The sequence below is a fragment of the Hemitrygon akajei genome, chromosome 5 (assembly GCF_048418815.1).
Source record: "Hemitrygon akajei chromosome 5, sHemAka1.3, whole genome shotgun sequence".
Lineage (NCBI taxonomy): Eukaryota > Metazoa > Chordata > Chondrichthyes > Myliobatiformes > Dasyatidae > Hemitrygon > Hemitrygon akajei.
The window spans coordinates 189,253,246-189,274,427 of NC_133128.1; the positions used below are offsets into that span (position 1 = coordinate 189,253,246).

The window sequence follows — 21,182 nt, forward strand, 5'->3', positions numbered from 1 at the left end:
TTGAGGAAGCAGTGAGGCTGGAGAAGGACTTAGATTAGGAGAATGGGCAAAGAGGTGGCAGATGGAATACAGTGTCAGTAAGTGTATGGTCATGCACCTTGGTAGAAGGAATAAAAGAATAAACTCTTTTTTAAATGGGAAGAAAATTCTAAAATCTGAGGTGCAAAGGAATTTGGAAGCCCTTGTGCAGGATTCCCTAAAGATTAATTTGCAAGTTGAATTGGTGGTGAGAAAGGAGAATACATTGTTAGCATTCATTTCAAGAGGATGAGAACATAAAAGCAAGATGTAATGCTGAGGCTGTACAAGACACTAGTGAGGCCTCACTTGGTACTGTGAGCAGTTCTAGGCTCCTTATTTAAGAAAGGATGTGCTGACATTGGAAAGGGTTCAGAGGAGGCTCACAAGAATGGTTCCAGGAATGAAAGAAACGACTGAAGGTGCTGGCTTGTATTTACTGGAATTTAAAACAATGAGTGGAGATCTCATTGAAACCTAGCAGATGTTGAATGGCCTAGATACAGTGACTGTGAAGAGAATTATTCCATTGGTGGGTGAATGTCGATTTAGAAAAGGGGCTGGTGAATCTGTGGAATTCGTTGCCACAGGTGGCTGTGAAGGCCAGGTGACTAGGTGTATTTTCTGGCAGAGGTTCACAGTTTCTTGAATAGTCACTAGACACTAGAATACTACAGCACAGTACAGGCCCTTCAGCCCTCGATGATGTGCCGACCCATATATTCCTTAAAAAAAGTACTAAACCCATTCTACCCCGTAACCCTCTATTTTTCTTTCATCCATGTGCCACAGCACAAAAGGTGATGGGGAGAAGACAGAAGAATGGGGTTGAGAGGGAAATTAATCAGCCATGACGAAATGACAGAGTAGACGCAATGGGCCAAATGGCTTAATTCTGCTCCAGTATCTTATGGTCTTATATTCAACTAAGAATTTATACTGGAGAAAAGAGAACTCATGTCGGAATGATGTTTATAACACTAAAATACAGCAACCAACAAGCTACGTTGGGCCTGTATGTGGTAAAAATAGGAGGGCCAGCATTGAGTGGCTGTGATTGGAGATCCAGCCACCATTTACATGCCACATCCCCTGCAAGAGTCAACTGAAAGTGAATTAAGAAAGGTACAGGAAGATTCCTCAGCTATATTCAAGGATGGCATTGGAAAATTCAAACACATTGAGGGTAAAATAGTACTATAACAGAAAATATCATACCCAAGTTTTGCAAAGCCGTCCAGTTCCTTAAAACGCTCATGATAAAGTAGGCAGTAAGCCAGATTGCATGGAGGCTGAAGGAATTCTTTCCAAGGTTGAGTGAAGCCCATGGGCAACATCAGTGGTCCCAGTCGTCAAGAAGAATGGGTCTTTCAGGATCTGTGATGATTTGAAGGTCACCATCAACCCAGTACTGAAAGTAGATCAATATCATCTGCCCAGGATAGGGGTTATCTTCACAAACCTTTCTGGAGGAAAACACTTCAGCAAAGTGGACTTAGCTGAAGCCTATCTACAGATGGAGATTGAAGAAGAGTCCAAAGTGTTTCTCATTATAAACATTCTCACTCTTATTATTGTTATAATAAGCTTATTTTTGGAGTAGCATCTCCACTCCAGTGGAAAAGGAACATTTCTAAAATCTCTTGGATACCCCAAGGCTAAAGGATGAGTCACAGTTGCTTTCTTTTTTTTTGGATTTATCTATTGGTATAACAGGTTCCTGCTAAACCCGGCTAATGTGCTTCACCCCTTGAACTCATTACAAAAGATCAGGAAGAAATGGAAATGGACAAAGCAGTACAAGGTAGCTTTCCAAAAGACAAAGGAAATGGTGACATCAGACACTGTAGCCACACATTATGATCCACATATCCAGTGAAGCTTGCCTGTGATGCCTGTCCTTATTGGTAATAGTGCAGTCATGTCACATGCTATAAGTGATGGAAGTGAACACACCACCATAGCCTTCGCATCACAGTCCTTTACCACTAGAGAAAAATTATGCACAGATTGACAGAGAGGCCTTGAGTCTGGTTTGGTGTCTCAAACATTTCAACTAGTTCCCATACGGGAGAGAGTATACCTTTATTACTGATCATCAACCACTGCTGTCCATTTTCAATTCACAAAGAGTGTCCACTAACAGCAGCCGTACAAACACAGACGGGCTCTGCTTCTTGGAGGACACAAGTACAAAATTTAATTTAAAACAACAACTAATTATGCAAATGCTGACACCGATTGTTCCATTTACCCTAGGAAAAGGAAATTCCTGAAAAATTTACAAAAGAGGACACTCCTCTTAGCATATGCGAATTGAAACTGAATGTCTCAATTTAAAATTTACTGTGCTGTGGAATTGGAGTTTATAACTAAGCAGGGAGGAGTGTTGTGTATTTCAGTAATACTGAAAATATATTTGATTAAGCATTCTTTGTTTACATACTGTAATTCATTACGGGTTATATAAAGAAGTACCTAATGGCATGCGTCAGTAAGCCACCCTGTCATATGTGCACGCCCCACTAAAAGCAAAGCTAGGTGTACACATTCTCTCAGGCTCTAGTGTTTTTCTTTTGATTAGTTTCTGGAATTACAAAACATAACAGGGATGACAAAGAGCTGGACAGGCGAGGCAGAAGAGCAAATTCAGGATTGCTTCGTGCACTGGACTACCTTCAAGGTTTTGTCAATGAAGCTAAATGAATATGTTGTAGCGGTGTGCTACACGCAGCGCTGAAATAACGACAAGGAGTTGATAAACTGCAGCCAAAGAATCCGTTTATTTCAAATTCACAGTCTTGCTTTAAAGCCTGTCTCCCCCACCTGATACCTCGAGAGGCACGTACTGAAACCCCTTGAGGCTATTTTCCTTTGTGCCTGCGCTCTGGCTAATTGTCAGCCGGTTCGAGTGTGCTAGTAATTGGGTCGCCACAATGTCATAGTTGCCACTGACCATAACAATGAATGAGAGAATTACCTACCACCACAACAAGTCAACAGCAGATGCAGTTTCACTATCTCTTCACTCAGCTTTGGACAATTTGATCAACATGAACTCGTACATCATGGACAAGCGTGTACCCACAAAAACATTCCCAATCTTCCCTAACCAGAAGGCCTAGATGAACCCAGAGATTTATAATCTGCTGAAGGCTAGATCTGTGGATTTCAGGGCTAGTGACCCAAAGTGATAGAAGAAATCCAGGTATAATCTCTGGAGGGATATTGCAAGCTCAGAGGATTTTGGACTAAAGGGGAATTACGAATGGACACTCAACTACTATGCTTCCACGATTAAAGCAAGATCAGTTAGCACAAGTATCAATTACTGTCAGATGAGCTCAATAGGGAGAACTATGACAGACCCACACAAGTCCCCAAATATCTGGATGACCCTATGACTTGCGTCTGAGACTAATATCTACGCATCTTTCAAGAAGCTGAATTTACGAAAAGCATCCGGCTGAATACTAAAGATCTGTGTGGACCAGCTGTCTGGAATATTCAATGACATATGCAAACTCTCACTCCTTGGGTTTGGAGTTTCAAAAAGGCATCTGTTTTACTGATGCCAAAGAGCCTGGTGTCCTGCCTCAAATGACTACTGTCCAATTCTGCTTACATCAACCAGAATGAACAGCTTAGAGGTTGGTTTTAGTACAAATCAACTCCTGCCTCCATTGTGACTGGATGCAATTCAATTTGCCTGCCACCACAACAGAACATCAGCAGATTCGACTTCACTGGCTCACTGTGCTGTGGACCACATGAACAACAGAAGCTCATACATAAAGCTGTTCACTCACTACAGCTCAGTGTTCAATACAATTTTTGAAAACCAAAGTAAACTTTATTCATAATACTAAATGATTTAGAAGAATAAACTGCATTCCTTTTTTAATTCTTACATTTGTGGACAAGGCATCAAGTAGTGTTCAATTACATTTCTTAAAACCAATAGCACTGTTACCAGTCATGTGACTACCCCTCTCCCCCCCCCCCCCCCAGGGTGGTACTACTACAATAAATGAGGGGCTTCCTCAACCAACCAAGCCCCTCCCTGTCCAGTAATGGAAGAACTACCGAGACCTTGCATAGCTGCACCAAACTTCAGTCCGTCCCTCAGCACGTACACTGGCATCCAGACATCTTGATGTGCTGGCAAAACAAAGGGCATCTTTCAACCAGTTGATCTTTCAGTAGCACTTGATGTCCATCTCTCTGTGAACAGCATGTAGATCAGAGAGTCATCTATCATGATCTATCATGATCAGGATGAACATTGTCATAAGTTTTTGCATCTTCTTTCATAAGCTCTTCACAAACCCACAGTCCGCAAAGAGATGAGAGACCGACCCATCCCTACAACAGACCCTTCAGGGTCAGCGAATCATCTAGCTTCAAGACCTGTGTGTTCGCCACCTCCCTCTGCAAATGGATACTCAACTTCATCAATTAATGAGTAAACAACATCTCCTCCTTGCTAACCATCAACACAGGTAAACCCCAAGGCTGCACGCTTTGCCCACTGCTTTACTCCTGATACAGGCGTGACTGTGTTTCCAAGCAAAGCTTCGATGCTACATGCAAATTCACCAATGTTGTTGGACTAATCACTGGTGGTGACAAGTCAGCTAACAGGAGTGAGATAGGATTGGGCTGAGTGGGGCCACAACTGCCTCTCATTCAATAGTAAAACTATATAAGTGACTGTTGACTGCAGGAAAGGGGAGAGAAAATATGCAACAGTGCTGGAGAGGGCAAGCAGTTTTAAACATCTGGGCATTAACATACCAGATAACCTATCCTGAGCCTAGTACATAGAAGGAAGGCCCACCAGCACCTTTACTTCCTTAGATGGTTAAGGAGGTTCACAATTTGCCAAACAACCTTCTACAGATTATCAGGTGCTGTGTCATATCACATGGACAATCGTAATCTTTCCATGACCATGATTGTTCTTGGAAAATTCTTCTACAGAACTGGTTTGCCATTGCCTTCTGGGCAATGTCTTTACAAGGCGGGTGACACAAGTTATTATTAATACTCTTCAGAGGTTGTCTGCCTGGCGTCAGTGGTCACATAACCAGGACGTGATATGCACCAAATATTCATACAACCATCCACCACCTGCTCCCATGGCTCCATGTGACCTTTAATGGGGTGAGGAGGGAGCAAAGCAGGTGCTACACCTTGCCCAAGGGTGACCTGCAGGCTAATGGAGGGTTGGAGCATCTTATAACTCCCTTGGTAGAGATGCATCTTCAATCCGCCACTCATTCTCTACTGATATACTGTTGACTGGTTTCATCATGGTCTGGTACAGCAATTTATACGCAACAGGAACAAAAGCATTTGCAGAGAGAAGTGGACTTTGCCAAATACATCACATTCCTCCCGACCAGCAAGAGTATCTGCATGAGTCACTGCCAAGGCAATATCTATGATCACAGATCCCAACCATATGGACCATGTCATCTTCTTGCAACTAACATTGGGTGGGACTACAGAAGCCTGAAGGTTCAAGAATGGCTACTTCTGTTCAGCAATTCAATTTTTGAACCAAACTGCAAACCTTCATCACTATCTCAGTATAGCAATACTATGATCACTTTGGAATGTACTGACTTTGTTTTATGCATGTCCTTTCTTGTATAATTATATTTAATTTATGGTTTTTTCCTTGTGAATGCTATGCCTCAAATGCTACACTAAGTATCTGTGATACTGCTGCAAGCAAGTTTTTTTATTGTACAATAAACATGACTTTGACTTCCCCTGGATACCTATTAACATCAGTATTCTGATGTCACACTCAGTCAAATAATGCGACCTAATTCCGATGTAACTCAATTCTCAGCCTGAATTCATCATTTTGGCCAATGTTTGAAACAAATCTATAAGGAGCTCTGCAGCTGAGTGGTCCTGACCAAACCCAAGGTAAACATAGGTGAGCCGTTGTTGGAGTGTCAGTGCTGCTGGGCAGACCATTCAATGACTATTTTGATGACAGCTGAGAGCAGACAGATCAACTGGCAATCAGTGGGACTAGATTTGTCCATTTTTTCTCTAAAGGATACATATCCACGCAATTGTCACATCAGATTTCTTCTACTGAAACACAGTTTTGAAATAGTTAATAAAAAATTAAAATGCAAGATTTGACCTTTGACAGCTTCACCATCCACAGATAGTGCCTAACATCACAAACGTTTTATAGTCACAGCTATTTCTAAAGTGTGGATATTCAGAACTACACCAGGATGTTATCCCAACTATTGTTCTCAAATACCATCAGAAAGGTACAGGAGCTTCAAGGATTCACACCACCAGGTTCAGGAACAGTAATTACCCTTCAACTATCAGGCTCTTCATCCCATGGTCTCAATACTTAGTACTTATTATTATTATTACTTTTTTTCTTTTGTATACACACATTTTTTTGTCTTTTGCACATTGGTTATTTGTCTACCCTGTTGAGTGCAGATGTTCACTGATTCTGTTTTTCTTGGATTTATTGAGTATGGCTGCAAGAAAACAAATCTCAGGATTCTATACAGTGACAAATGTGTACTTTGGTAATAAATTTCTTGCTATCACATGAAGCAAACAGAATTGGCTAAAGAGTGGCTGTTGTCACAGTGAGGATTTCTGAAGGATAACAAGATGGATTATTCACTTGATATATTTGAACACAGTGCCAATCACTTCAGACATGTCTTTAACATTGACATGCGAAGCTCTGCCTTTGTTGAGAATGGATATCTTCTTAGTGCCTAAAACCATCCTGTGTTTAACCATCCACCACCATTTGTCACAAGATGCAACAAATCTCCAGGTGCTTTGATCTTCGCCTGGCAATGCTTGTTTAACATGCAGGCAGCTCCCTGTTGCAGCTAGAGTAGGTTGAAATCATTTGTAGATGGTGCCATTCCTAGCATGTCCTTCTTCAATCCCTGTTGAGGTATTTGTTTGCAATCCTGCATATATACATTTTGAATAAACACTACTGTGAGGTAAAATTGAAAAAAATGTTCTGTGCTAGACCAATGATCCATCTGATTTAGAAATACAAGTTCAAATCTCACCTTGGGAATGAAAAATTAATAACGAAGCAATCTGAATCATACTCAATAAATAGAAAAGTGGAAAAGTACAGAGCAGAAACAGGCCCTTCAGCCCATCTATGGAACATAGAATAAAAGTACAGTATTGTTAATGTTGCTCAAGTAACTACATTTATTGCAAAAACCTATAAAAACCCAAATAAAACCCAGCTGTTTTAAATGTCGATTAGAAAAGGAAATATTCTGCTTTTAACTAGCCTTAGCAAAAAAATAATTTCTTGGCTAAAAAAACTCATTATATAGTTATCATGTGATTTACTACTTCCAGCATATTGCTTCAACAAAACCTTTAGCACATGCAGTATCTTGGTTCTGCACAAATAAAACTAATTGGTACCAATTAAACCAAACATATAAGTAAAATAAAAACAGAAAATGCTTGATACAGTCAGTAGGTCAGACATCTGCAAATGGAAAACAGGGCTGACTCTTCCTGTTTGATTCTACTGTAAAAATTTTGTACCGAGCAATTGAAAAGAATTATTGTTAGTTTAGAAGATCAATTATCAATCAAAACATCAAATAGTGATCAAACTGCTATTTCTAATTCTGCTAATACTGTATCCTTCAATGCCTTAAATGTTGCAATAAAGCTCAAAATACTATCTAGACAGAACTCGCATTTGATAACCAACCGAAACACAGGACCAGAAAGTGAAAGAATTATAACCAGCAATAATACAGCTCCAAGTATTCTTGCCAGTCAGCGCAAGTTTCTGTCATTGAAGCAACAGCGATCTTGGAATAATACAATACACGCAATGGACGTTTCACGTCCTCGTTTTATCTTTGTCTTATGGAGGGTCGCTTCTCTCATTTCTCCTCATACCCGTTGCATTGACGGGCCCACCCTTTGCCAGCCATCAGGACATACCTATATTGCCATCCCCTTCCTCTTCCCACCGGTTTATGGACAGGCGCTTCAGCTTTCACATCGGGTTCAGGCACTTTCATGGAGGCTGAAGCTGCGACCGTCACGTCCCCTCCTTGCATCGTTAAGCGCCTGAAACTCCTCGGCAACGGCGGCTACTTGCCACTGGGGCTGACGGCGAGATGAGAAGGGGAGGGAGGAGGCCAGCAATGAGCCAGGCAACCAGCTGTCCGGACAGCTCCACAACTGGCCCTCAGGCAAACACTAGGGGAGACACACACACCCCCCACCCCACATTGTGGGGGCCGGCAAGTTGACCCGGAACTTGTCAAGGACACCCGCTTTTCCCCCAGGCAGCGGTCCCAACAACAACTTCGCAATTGCCGGGTCACGTGGAGTGCATCGCTTCCGGGTCGGAAGCGGGGCAATATCGGTTGCTATCGATTGCCACCATATTTGTGCGGGGCACCTGCCTCGCCGCCCTCTGCAGGAGGATTTACCCTGAGGACATCTGCGGTTATCGTTCGTATTGATGAATGCCGATTCTTCGTCGTTGTAGCTACTTAATGTCTTTGTTTCGTTTCTTCCAATCCACTATCTCCCCTTTCAGCTCAATTTTAAGCTGGTGATGGGTAAGCTGGCTTCTGCTGGATCCGAACTTTAAAGGCGTTCCTGAAAAAACTCTATGCGAGTCAGAATCAGATTTATTATGTGACATGGAACTTGTTTTGTGGCAACAGGGCAGTGCAAGGACATAAAATCACTGTAAGTTACAAAATAGACTGGAGAAAATGAATTATGAGGTAGTGTTCGTGGAGCATTCAGAAATCTGATGACAAAGTGGAAAGACACTATTCCTGAATAGTTGAATGTAGGTCTTCAGGCTCCTGTACCACCTCCTTGATGATAGTAATGAAAAGAGGGCATGTACCAGATGGTGAGAGTTCTTAATGATTGATACTGCCTTCTTAAGGCACAGCTTCTTGAAGTTTCAGATTCAGTTTATTGTCATTTAGAAACCACAAATGCAATGCAGTTAAAAAATGAGACAACGTTCTTCCAGAATGATATCACAAAAGCATATGACAAAACAGACTACACCAGATAGTCCACATAACATTTGGCAATCCCCAATCCAGAGTCCGGAGAGGCTGCTGCGTATTAATATTGCGCTACCATCTTAGCGCGTACCACGGAAAGGAGCTCCAAATCCACCAAACAAAACAAGACCAAAAACTAAAGCTACAAGACCTGCACAAAACCACATAGTTACAACAGTGCAAACAATAGCATAATTGATTAAAAAAAAACAGACCATGGGCACAGTAAAAATAGTCCAAAGATGTTAAAGGACTATAAATTCAAAACAAATCACCACACAGTTTCCACAAGCCCCCAGGGTCCCAACAGACTCGCCATCCCACGCCGGTGGCAGAAGGGAATACCCCCGCTATGGACTTCCACGGCGCCGCCCGACTCAGCCTCGCAGACACAGCACACAATGAAAGCTCTGTCGAACCCAGCCTCGCAGACACAGCACACACCGAAAGCGACCTGACCGCAGCGGACTCCGAGTCTGTCAAACTTCCGAGCCGATGACCATCCCCTCCGGCACAGCTTCTCCGAGCACCATCCTCTGCTGAGCGTATTAAGACGGCCCCGCCAACGACCATCAGCAACGCAACCCCGAGGACTGGGGGCCTGTTCTTCCCAGTAGAGTCCAGGACCTCAAGATGTCCTTGATTGTGGGGAGGGTAATGCCAGTGATGGAGCTGGCTGAGTCGATAACCATCTGGAACCTCCAGAACACCTGGGAATTGGAGACTCCATACCTGGTGGTGATGCAACTGGTCTGAATTCGCTTCACTGTGCATCTAAAGAAATTTATAAGTCTTTGATGACATACCAAAAACCTCAAATTCCTAAAAAATACATACAAAACAAATACAAATTCAATTTTTCTACTCCAAAAGAAAGTTATACGATTTGTAAATAAGACAAGTTATGAGCCAACTAATCCACTATTTATTCAACAACACACTTTAAAATTCAGAGATTTCGTAGATTTTTAAATAATACAAATTACGTACAAAGTAAAAAATGGACAGCTACCACAAAGTATCCAAAGGTTTAAAATGAGAGAAAGTCAACATAATTTGAGAGGAACATGTATATTTCAAAAACAAAGGATAAGAACAAATGTAAAAAATAATTGTATTTCAGTCAGAGGGGTGAATCTATGGAACAGTTGTAAGAATTTAAAAACATGCACCACACTTAAGTTTAAAAAATTATTTAATGAACAGATATAAAATACATGATTTAAAATGAATGGGAGTAATGTAAATAAATGATATTTGGAATTGGATTCTGTGTTAAAAGATTATGAAATTTTTTGTTTTTGATGTGATGATTGATGCCAAATATGTTGTTGTATAAGTAGGAGGGGTAGGCGTAATAATCTGTAGCTTCAGCCTACACCCTTTCGGTCTGTTTAAAAAAATATTTATGTTTTTGTTGTAATTTTGTCCTATGAAATCATTGTTGTAAATGATGCTTTTTGTTATGTTTGCACTGACTGAAATAAATTAATTTCATTAATTCATACATTCAAAAAAAGATCAGCTGGTAGCTCTATTGACTCCTTCCAAAGACAACAACTTCAACAGCGCAGCATTCTCTTAGTATCTGTGTATCAACCATACCCAGTTCACCCCTACTGGTACTACACAGTTAGTCAATTTTATCCAGTTCAACTAACATTGGTACTACACAGTGTATCAGCCATACCCAGTCCACCTCCCATTGGTACTACACAATGTATCAATTTTACCCAGTGCAGCCCTCCAGTGGCACTGCAGTGTATCAATTTTACCCAGTTCACTCCCACTGGTATTACTGAGAGGGAAATTTGATTGCTTTGCTAACATGAACAATACAGATAACAATATTGTAATTTGTTTATCCAAATCTAAAGTAAAGCAAATATTTATGATTATTATTTATAGAATTGTACAAATATATACAGTAAATTATGCTTCATAGAATAATGAGGTCGCCATCAGTCAGAGTTGACCACGCATGTTGTGTCCTAGCTGTCTAGGTATGCAAAGCCTGGGATGTGGAGAACAAGCATGTAGCAAGCTCCCTCTCTCCATGCATCAGATGAATCCTAAGGTATGGCAGAGACTGATACAGTTTGGCACCAGCATCACAGGATTTGCCAGTCAGCATTTAACTCAATGTAGGACTGCCTTAGAGACTCCACTCCCAATTGTTCCCTCAGGGTTTACTCCCAAACCCTTCCCCTTGAGAGAGTACAGCCACAAAGCAGCGCAGGTTTGAGATCAGAGTTTTCCTTCTTCTAAATGAGCTGCCAACCACGGCTGATAAGCCCCATCTGTCTGAAGCGACAGATTTTAAGGAGTCAGTAACATTCTTTTGCCCCTTCTCCTGTCAGTAGAAATGGTTCTGCCAGGCTTAGTAGCTGAGCCACATGTGAAGGCCAGGAACTGAACTTAGTTGTCAGAGGCTATTTGAGGCACACTCCACTGGGAGCATTTAATAGGTAGAAGGAGCTTGTCCCCATACCACCCCTGGCTATGACAACCTTAAGGAACCATTCATAGAATAGCACAAATATTATCATAGAAATATTATAATTCAAGAAACATTAAAAAATTCTTATATATAAATTGTTGTTTCATCTGCTTCTTTGTACAGAATTAATGTAGTTAAGCATCAGTCACTTGTAAAAATGTACAAATCAATTTAGCTGCAGAGAGTTGTAAATTATTCAGCTCCATCATGGGGACTAGCCTCTGTAGTGTCCAGGACTTCTTCAAGCAGTGATGCCTCAAAAAGACAGTATCCATCATTAAGGACCCCCACCACCCAGGTCATGCCTTGTTCTCATTGCTACCATCAGGTAGGAGGTACAGAAGCCTGAAGACACACACTCAATGATTCAGGAACAACGTCTTCCCCTCTGCCATCTTATTTCTGAATGGACACTGCCTCACCACTTTTTTTATTTATATTTTTGCACTACTTATTTAACTATTTTAATATAAATATACATACTGTACTTTGTGTTTTTTCTATTATTATGCTGCTGCAAAGACAACAAATTTCACAATGTACATTATGCTGGTGATATTTAACCTGAATCTGATTCTGAAATATCACTGGGATTCTTTTGCTTGTTAACATATCAACTCAGTACAATTTTTTACTCTACTAATTTTAAAATGATATCATGGAAAAAGTGATTGCACTAAAATATGTCTAAGGCACTATATGTTTCCACTGATACTAAAATTTAATCTTCTTGTGTTCATCCACCAATATCATTGATCTTTCTATGATGGGCTTGCAAGTTGTGTGGCCTAACTCCAAGAGGCTGACATCACAAGGAAGGCTTTTATGGTCTGCCTTTCAGCATGACAAATCTCAGGTATTGTAACATACCCTCTTCTCGTCATATTGTCTCTTGATAGCTGATGGCTCAAGGGTCTTCCAATGATCTTTTTCTCCTCTGTCCCTGCAAAAAGCTACTCGGTTGCCATTGCATTAGGCATTCTCTATTTGCCGTTTCCTTTCTCGTTCACTAGCTGCAGCTCTCCAGATAATTGGTAGTAGATGGCATGGTGAGGATAGATAAGTTGTCACACTTTGGCTGAAGGCATCTAGTGATGATTCAGCAATTGCCATTTGGAATCAGTTTGACCACTTTTGCCTTAGCAGAATATTCTCTATTAACAGGCAAACATATGTGTGCCCAAGTACCATACTACATGGATGGTTGTACCCCTTATTTTGACATTAAATGGTGACCACCCCTTCCCCACCCCATTAGCAAAAATACTTGTTTTGCAAATGTTTTCAGGACTGATGCCAACATGACATCTTACTAAATTTGTTACTGAAATTCTTTCACAATTTTTCTTCATAATTTCAATCCTAAGGCATCATTGTTGAGATAATTATGCCCTGAAGCCCAATTATTGAGGCTCGAGAACATCCCGGGACTAATGCAATTTCAAATTCTACAGATACATCTTTCCTATTATCATGTCATAGCCTAAAGAAAGTGAGACCAGAACTGAAGCTGATGGAAGGAACATAATTTCCTAATACAATTTGAAGGTTATGAATGATGACAAATGGTGCCTCCAGGAGGTCTCTCTACTGCCCAATACACCAATGATGTTTAGGGCAGCAACGAAGATTCTTTATCGCTGGTGGTGTTCAGGCCTTCCTTCATTGTGTCATAGCTTGGTTTTCAGTACGGACAATTATGCAAGTCCCAGGTAGAATTGTCAGCCCTGAGCTGAATCCCCAAAACTGACGGACTAGTGGATCACTCTTTGTCTGGCCTCTACCCTTTGACCTATTTGGTATGGGTGACCCTACCAAGAGCCAACGCGTAAAGCCCTGACTCCAGCCTGCATAGCTCTCCATGTCATGGAGACACCACAAGCCTCCAAACCATAACAAGGCTGTGGTCCTCTCAGAGGAGTACCATAGTTGTGCCCCTTATTTTGAATGAGCAAGCCCTTGAATTATGTTGTTTTGGGCTTTCATTTTCCATTATTTCAAGATGAACAGCAATTCAAGGCTCCGGGTCTGTTCCAACTGGAACTTAAAAGAATTGGGGGGGGGGGGGGGGGTGGATCTCATTGAAATCTATCGAATGTTGAAAAGCCTAGACAGAGTGCATGAGAAGAGATGTCTCCTTTGGTGGAGGTGTCTAGGACCAAAGGGCACAGCCTCAAAATAGAGGGATGTCTATTTAGAACAGAGATGAGGAGGAATTTTTCTAGCCAGCGGGTGGTGAATCTATGAAAAAACATTGCCACAGACAACTGTGGAGGCCAGGTCATGGGGTGCATTTAAGGCAGAGGTTAATAGATTTTTGACAAGTCAGGGCATGAAAGGTTATTTGGAGAGGAAAGAGGATGGGGATGAGAGGGAAATGGACCAGCAATGGTGGAACAGACTCAATGGGCCAAATGGCCCAATTCTGCTCCTGTCTTATGGTCTAGTATTGGGTCCATATTTACTGCTAACATTGAAGTAAGATATTGTGGTGAGAGAGCTGGGCTTGTCTCTTATACCTTATGGTCTGGTGGCTCGTTCTAAACAGCATGCATTCTATGATAATCCTTTGATAAAATAAGTGAAGTAAATGAGTTGTAGATTTGTATTCCCATTCCAACTGCATAGGTGCAGGAGGCTGTGATTCATATGCGTAGAGTTTAAGATAAGGACCAGCACAACAGTTAATCAGCGCGTTGAGTATAACTAGAGATACAACACAACCAATGAAGATTAAGAATTGGTAGAAATGTCAGCAGAGGCAAATAAGCTAAGCCCAATTCAGGACTTTATTTTTATCAGTCTTAGAAAGGGTGAGACAAGGGATCAGAAGTGGAAAGACTGAGCAATTTCAAGTTCCTGGTGTCAGTATCCCTCAGGATCGATCCTGGGTCCAGCATGTCGATGCAGTGGCAAAGAAGGTACAACAGCAGCTGTTACTCATTAGGAATTTGAGGAGATTTGGTATGTCACCAAAGACACTCATGAATTTCCACAGATATTCCCTGGAGAGCTTTCTAACTGGCTGCATCACCATCTGGTATGGGTGGAGGTGGGGGGGTGGGGCGGGTGGGGGGGTATTGCATGGGATCGAAAGAAGCTGCAGAAAGTTGTGAACTAAGTCAGCTCTATCATGGGTACTAGCCTCTGTGGTGGCCAAGACATCTTCAAGGAGCGATGCCTCAAAAAGGCAGCATCCATCATTAAGGACCCCCTTCACCTAGAACATGCCCTCTTCTCATTGTTACCATCAGGAAAGAGGTACAGAAGCTTGAAGGTACACTCTCAATGATTCAGGAACAGCTTCTTCCCCTCTGCCTCCCAATTTCTGATTGCACATTGAACCCATGAACACTGCCTCACTACTTTTTTTAAACTTTTGCACTAGTTATTTAACTATTTAATGTAGATATGCTTGCTGTAATTGTTTTTTCTCTCTGTTATTATATATTTTATTGTGCTGCTGCTGCAAAGACAACAAATTTCATGACATACATATTATGATATTACGATGATATTCAACCTGATTCTGATTCAGATCTCTTTTGGCACTGGAGTCTAGAAGAAGACTACAATACTGATCTCACCTTTCTCAGTGTTAGCAACACAGCAATAAGCTATTTGATTTTCTTGGTCTCATCTCACATTCTAAACATCACCCCATCAGGATCCAAGTCCATAAAGCTGGAACATCAAAAATACCATCTTTCCATTATCATTTCCATCTCAGGAAACTAATTGGTAGAATTTCAAAATATTCCAAACCAATGTAATTATAGACAATAAACCTCACCCAGAAAACTAAGAGCAGTCTAAAAACAATCCATAAGACCATAAGACAAAGGAGCAAAAGTGGGCCATTTGGCCTATCAAGTCTGCTCTACCATTCAATCTTGGGCTGATCTAATTCTTTCAATTATCCCCACTCCCCTGCCTTCTCCCCATATGCTTTGATGCCCTGGCTAATCAAGAACCTATCTACCTCTGCCTTAAATGCACCCAATGACTTGGCCTCCACAGCTGATTGTGGCAATGAATTTCACAGATTTACCACCCTCTGACTAAAGTAATTTCTCTGCATCTCTGTTCTAAATGGTCGTCCTTCAATCCTGAAGTTGTGCCCTCCTGTCCTAGATTCCCCTACCATGGAAAATAACTTTACCATATCTAATCTGTTCAGGCCTTTTTAACATTCAGAATGTTTCTATGAGATACCCCCTCAGTCTCCTGAACTCCAGGGAATACAACACAACAGCTGCCAGATGTTCCTCATACAGTAACCCTTTCATTCCTGGAATCATTCATGTGAATCTTCTCTGAACCCTCTCCATCAGTATATCCTTTTAAAAATAAGGAGACCAAAACTGCACACAGTACTCCAAGTGTTGTCTCATGAGCACCTTATAGAGCCTTAACATCGCATCCCTGCTGTTATATTCTATACCTCTAGAAATGAATACCAACATTTTATTCACCTTCTGCACCACCGACTCAACCTGGAGGTTAACTTTTAGGGTATCTTGCACAAGGACTCCTAAGTCCCTTTGCATTTCTGCATTTTGAATTCTCTCCTCATCTAAATAATAGTCTGCCCGTTTATTTCTTCCACCAAAGTGCATGACCATACACTTTCCAACATTGTATTTCATTTGCCACTTCTTTGCCCATTCCCCTGAACTATCTAAGTTTCTCTGCAGGCTCTCTGCTTCCTCAATACTACCCGCTCCTCCACCTATCTTTGTATCATCGGCAAATTTCGCCACAAATCCATTAATCCCATAGTCCAAATTATTGGCATACATCGTAAAAAGCAGTGGTCTCAACACCGACCCCTGTGGAACTCCACTGGTAACTGGTAGCCAGCCAGAGTAGTCTATATAACTGAGATGTGAGAACATATCAGTTACTGAAAGCAATACACACAAAATGCTGGAGGAACTCAGCAGGCTAGACAGCATCTATGCAAAAGAGCAAACAGTCAACATTTTGGGCTGAGACCCTTCATCAGGACTGAAGATGCTGCCACAGATGTTATATGCAACCATAGATGCTGCCATAGATGTTATATGCAACCATAGATGCTGCCTGGCCTGCTGTGTTCCTCTTGTTTGTGATATCTATTACTCTTTGTGTAGAGAGGCTGCATAACCTGAAGTAAATTATGAGCTGACAAAGACAACAGTTTCCAATTTTTATTTTAACAAGCTATATTGGGAAGAGGAAATAGATCTTTCATCTCAACTTCTACCCAGCATTCCCTGTTAGAAAGAAAAACACCTGAGCATTCCTTTGCTGTAGCAAGTTCTGGTTCAAAGATGATTTGTAGGCAGATTGAATAAGTGGCAATCATTTCTCCTCTGATATATGCCAACTGCCCCTGGTATTCAGACAGACTCCTCCCCGAGTGTGAATCAGATTTAATATCACTGGCAAATGTCATGAAATTTGTTAACGTTGTGACAGCAGTGCATAATAAGACAAAAAACTGTGAATTACAGTAAATATATTAAATAGTTAAACTAAATAAGTATTGCAAAAATAAAAATAAAAAACTAATGAAGTAGTATTCATTGGGCTCAATGTCCATTCAGAAATCAGATGTCAGAAGGGAAGAAGCTGTTTCTGAATCACTGAGTGTGTGCCTTCAGGCTTCTGTACCTCCTACGTGATGGCGGCAATGAGAACAAGGCATGACCTGGGTGATGGCAGTTCTTAATGATGGATGCCAACTTTTTGATGTCATGGATGGTATAGAGGCTAGTTCCCATGATGGATCTAACTCCCTGCAGCTTATTCTGATCATGTGTTGTAGCCCCCCACTAGCCCCAAGCAGATGGCGATGCTGCAAGTTAGAATGCTCTCATGGGATCACACAGGATCAGGCATTTTGAGATGAATACTAATTGACTTTAAGGAGCAGGTGAAGGCAAAATTTGGCTTAGCGTGAAAATTCTGCTGACCTTCACTCTCTGTTCAGGTGACAAAACCCAGTATGTCAGCATGGTAACAGACGGGGCAAATGTCTGAAGCATATATATATATAGTTAGGACACTTAAGACTTTTGCATAGTATTTGTCAACGTGGAGCAAAGAGCAAGTTTGTACATCTGGCAGGAACAAAGGATGTTGAGAATGGCGAAAATAGAGTGTCGAGGAAGCTGGAGGAGTGTGGGACAAGTGGCAGAGAATGAGTGCTGGGGCGGGAGGGGAGGGGGGTGGGGGTAGCGCAGATGCAGACACACCCAGCTCTGGGACACCAGGCAAGCTCATTTGATTCCAACAATAGGTTTATTGATCATTACAGAATGTCTGTCTGGTACTTCCTGCTTCCTTCCCTCTCACTTCTCCTTTTCCCAATAATGAATCCCCTCTCCCTGTCCCCTTCCCACTCACTATCCATAATCGATATCAGAATCTGGTTTATCATCACTCACAAAAGTCATGAAATGTATTTTATTTTGAGCCAGCAGTACAGTGCAATACATAAAATTACTACAATACTGTGCAAAAGTCTTAGGCACACTAGCTATATATATGTACCTGAGACTTTTGCACAGTTCTGTAAGTATCCTTCAAACTGTGCTTCAGGAGAGACTGAGTGAAAATTTGGAGAATCTTGTTCTGTATGTGCAACCATTTATCGATGAACTAAAACACGCACACAGGAGATGGCTTTAGCTGGTATAATCACGAGAGAGAGAGAGAGAGAGAGAGAGAGAGAGAGGGAAGTGAATGTGCATGGGTAGACAACAGATCAGTATGAATGTATGGTACTAAGGGGAGTCATTGTTCTAAAAGAAATAGCTCCATACATTATACTTCCTCCCCTTTAGATTCATGCAGCATAAAACTGTACATGTACAAAGCATTCAATTTCCCTTTCACAGGTCATATTCTACATAAGCATGTTGTCACAATAACAGTCCATAACTAATTTCACTACATTAAAGGTTCAATCTTTTAGGTGGCGTTCTGTTCCCCCCGTTGGACCTGTGGAGTGTTATCTGGTTTGGCAAGTGTCTTGTCAAAGACAACATTCTCGGTTTCCGGTGTCACATTGCTGTTCATTGACATGATCATCACTGAGTCCGGTAGCTGTAATGTGCCTGTCTTGTTGGATGCAGTTGACTCAGTTGTTTTCTTTGGCTGAACATGCAGTAACTGGTCCACATGATCTGATCTCCAACATCCACTGTTTACATCAGTGGTTCACTTCTTGTAGCTACCCTGCCAGGTGTCCACTTATCTTCTCAGTAATTATGCACTAGGCATTCCCATCCTATCTTGAAGCTCCTTGCTGCTTCACTTGGCAACTGGTTGAACTGTACTTTCCTCCGTAGGTCTGGTTTCAGGAGGTCTATGTGAGATCTCAGATTCCTGCTCACCTTGTGTGTGTGTGTGTGTGTGTGTGTGTGTGTGTGTGTGTGTGTGTGTGTGTGTGTGTGTGTGTGTGTGTGTGTGTGTGTGTGTGTGTGTGTGTGTGTGTGTGTGTGTGTGTGTGTGTGAGAGAGAGAGAGAGAGAGAGAAACAAAATGCATGTGTAGACACCAGATCAATGTGCATGTGCAATGCTAAGGGGAGCCATTGTTCTAAGGAAATAAATTCATACGTGACAAATAGAAAGGACAACAGTGAGCAAGACCAATTCTTTGTAGTTTATTGCTTGATGTACAAAATCTATTTTAAAAATTTACATCCAAACAGGTAGTGTTCTTTTATTATCTTATCAATGTAAATCATAGCATTATTTTTATAGATGTACCTTACAATATACCAAGTCTACATCAGGGAAATGGGCCTCTCCATCCACCACATAATAAACAGGAAACACACAAAATGCTTGAGGAACTCGGGAAACCAGGCAGTTTCTAAGGAAAAGTGTAAACAGTCGATGTTTCAGGTCGATAGGAGTTATATGGAGAAAGGTTTCTGGAAAATGGAAAAATAAGTAGCTGATTAAGGATTGTAGTGGTTTATCATCCAGTAAACAGTATTTAGATAAAAGGAAAGAAGTGTTGAAGGTTTTGTGGAGTTTTGAATGTGGACCTGAATGACAGTGGCTTTAGAGAGTAATCTCCAGAGTGCCTCCAGATGTGTACATGGACCGAGATAAAAATTATTTTGTTGTGGGAAAAGTTCTTGACACTACAGATTTAAAGGGGTTTCTTGGTGGAGTTGGTGTGGTGTGGTAGCTGTGATAAAGAACATGATTATTGCAATTGTGGCAAAGGCATTAGATTAAGTTGTAGCAACTGTGAGAGAGAACCTAGCTCTGCTTGTGCAGGGTGTCCTGTAAATAAGAAAGCTGTGGAAGTACAGTGTGTTTGGGTGAAAATGGGTATATCATATACCATTTAGCATTAACAGTTTGTTTGGATATCTTTGCCATCATAATGTATATTCAGTAATTGCATATTTGACTCTCTGAAAAGTTATTTGATTTCATTTGAGTTTTTTGAGGTGTGGGGTAATATAGTGGGTACACTTCCAATCTCTTTGCTCCACACTCCAACTCAGTAGGTGGCAGTAATGCACCTTATGTTGGTCTGCCAATCATCATTAAACTTTACTAGAAGAAGAAAAAGATCCTTTTATACCATAACAGACTGTCTGGGTGATGGTGGAAGTAGATATGATGGAGGTGGTTACGAGGCTGTTAGACAGACACACTGATTTGCAGGAAATTGAGAGATATGGATCATGCACTGATAGAAGGGATTTACTTTAATTGTGTTCAGTGCAGAAATTGTGGCCTCTTCCTGTTCCTGTAACAATTCAGAGTCTCACTCCTTTTAGTAATAATTTGCTCTTTTATTCTTCCTACCAAAGTAGGAAACCAGTTTCCCACATTACATCATTAGAACTCTCGTCTACTTATTTAACCTATCTATATCCCCTTTCAAAGTTCAAAGTAAATTTATTACCAAAGTGCATATATGTCACCATATACATCCTGAGGTTCATTTTCTTAGGGCATATCGATAAATCTATAGAATAATAACCATAACAGAATCAATGAAAGACACCCAACTTGGGCATTCACCCAGAGTGTAGAAGACAACAAACTGTGTAAATACAAAAATAAATAAATAAATAAATAAATATTGAGAAGATGAGATGAAGACTTCTTGAAAGTGAATCCATTGGGCTAGTGAAGTGGAACAAAGTTATCACTTTGATTCAAGAGCCTGATGGTTGAGGTAGCAACTGTACTTTTGCTAACTCAGCTATATTTATACTGTCACAACAACACACACAAAATGCTGGTAGAACACAGCAGGCCAGGCAGAAACGTCGACAGCACTTCTCCCTATAGATGCTGCCTGCCCTGCTGTGTTCCACCAGCATTTTGTGTGTGTTGTTGTTAGAATTTCCAGCATCTGCAGATTTCCTCGTGTATATTTATACTGTACTGTGGCCAAACCTGACAAATTCAATCTCCTCATCAGGTCAGTACTGTATTATTGTGTTGCTCTTTTTGTAACTCCAGAAAGAGCAACACTGGAGCCGGGATATATTTAATCTACAGTACCTCGGTTTTCCATTTCTCACGTATGACGCAA

The 21,182-nt window shown here is 41.1% G+C and overlaps 1 protein-coding gene across 2 annotated transcripts in view; it reads right to left on the bottom strand.

Annotated features, from left to right (window-relative positions):
* osbpl11 (oxysterol binding protein-like 11) overlaps positions 1–8,406 on the bottom strand; it is a 132,349-nt gene extending 123,943 nt beyond the window's left edge. For both annotated transcript variants that reach the window (XM_073047546.1, XM_073047545.1), the window contains exon 1: positions 8,023–8,406. In XM_073047546.1, coding sequence (XP_072903647.1) covers positions 8,023–8,141 — 119 coding nt within the window. In that variant the 5' untranslated portion in view covers positions 8,142–8,406. The remainder of the gene's footprint in view (positions 1–8,022) is intronic.
* Positions 8,407–21,182: the final 12,776 nt, after the last annotated feature.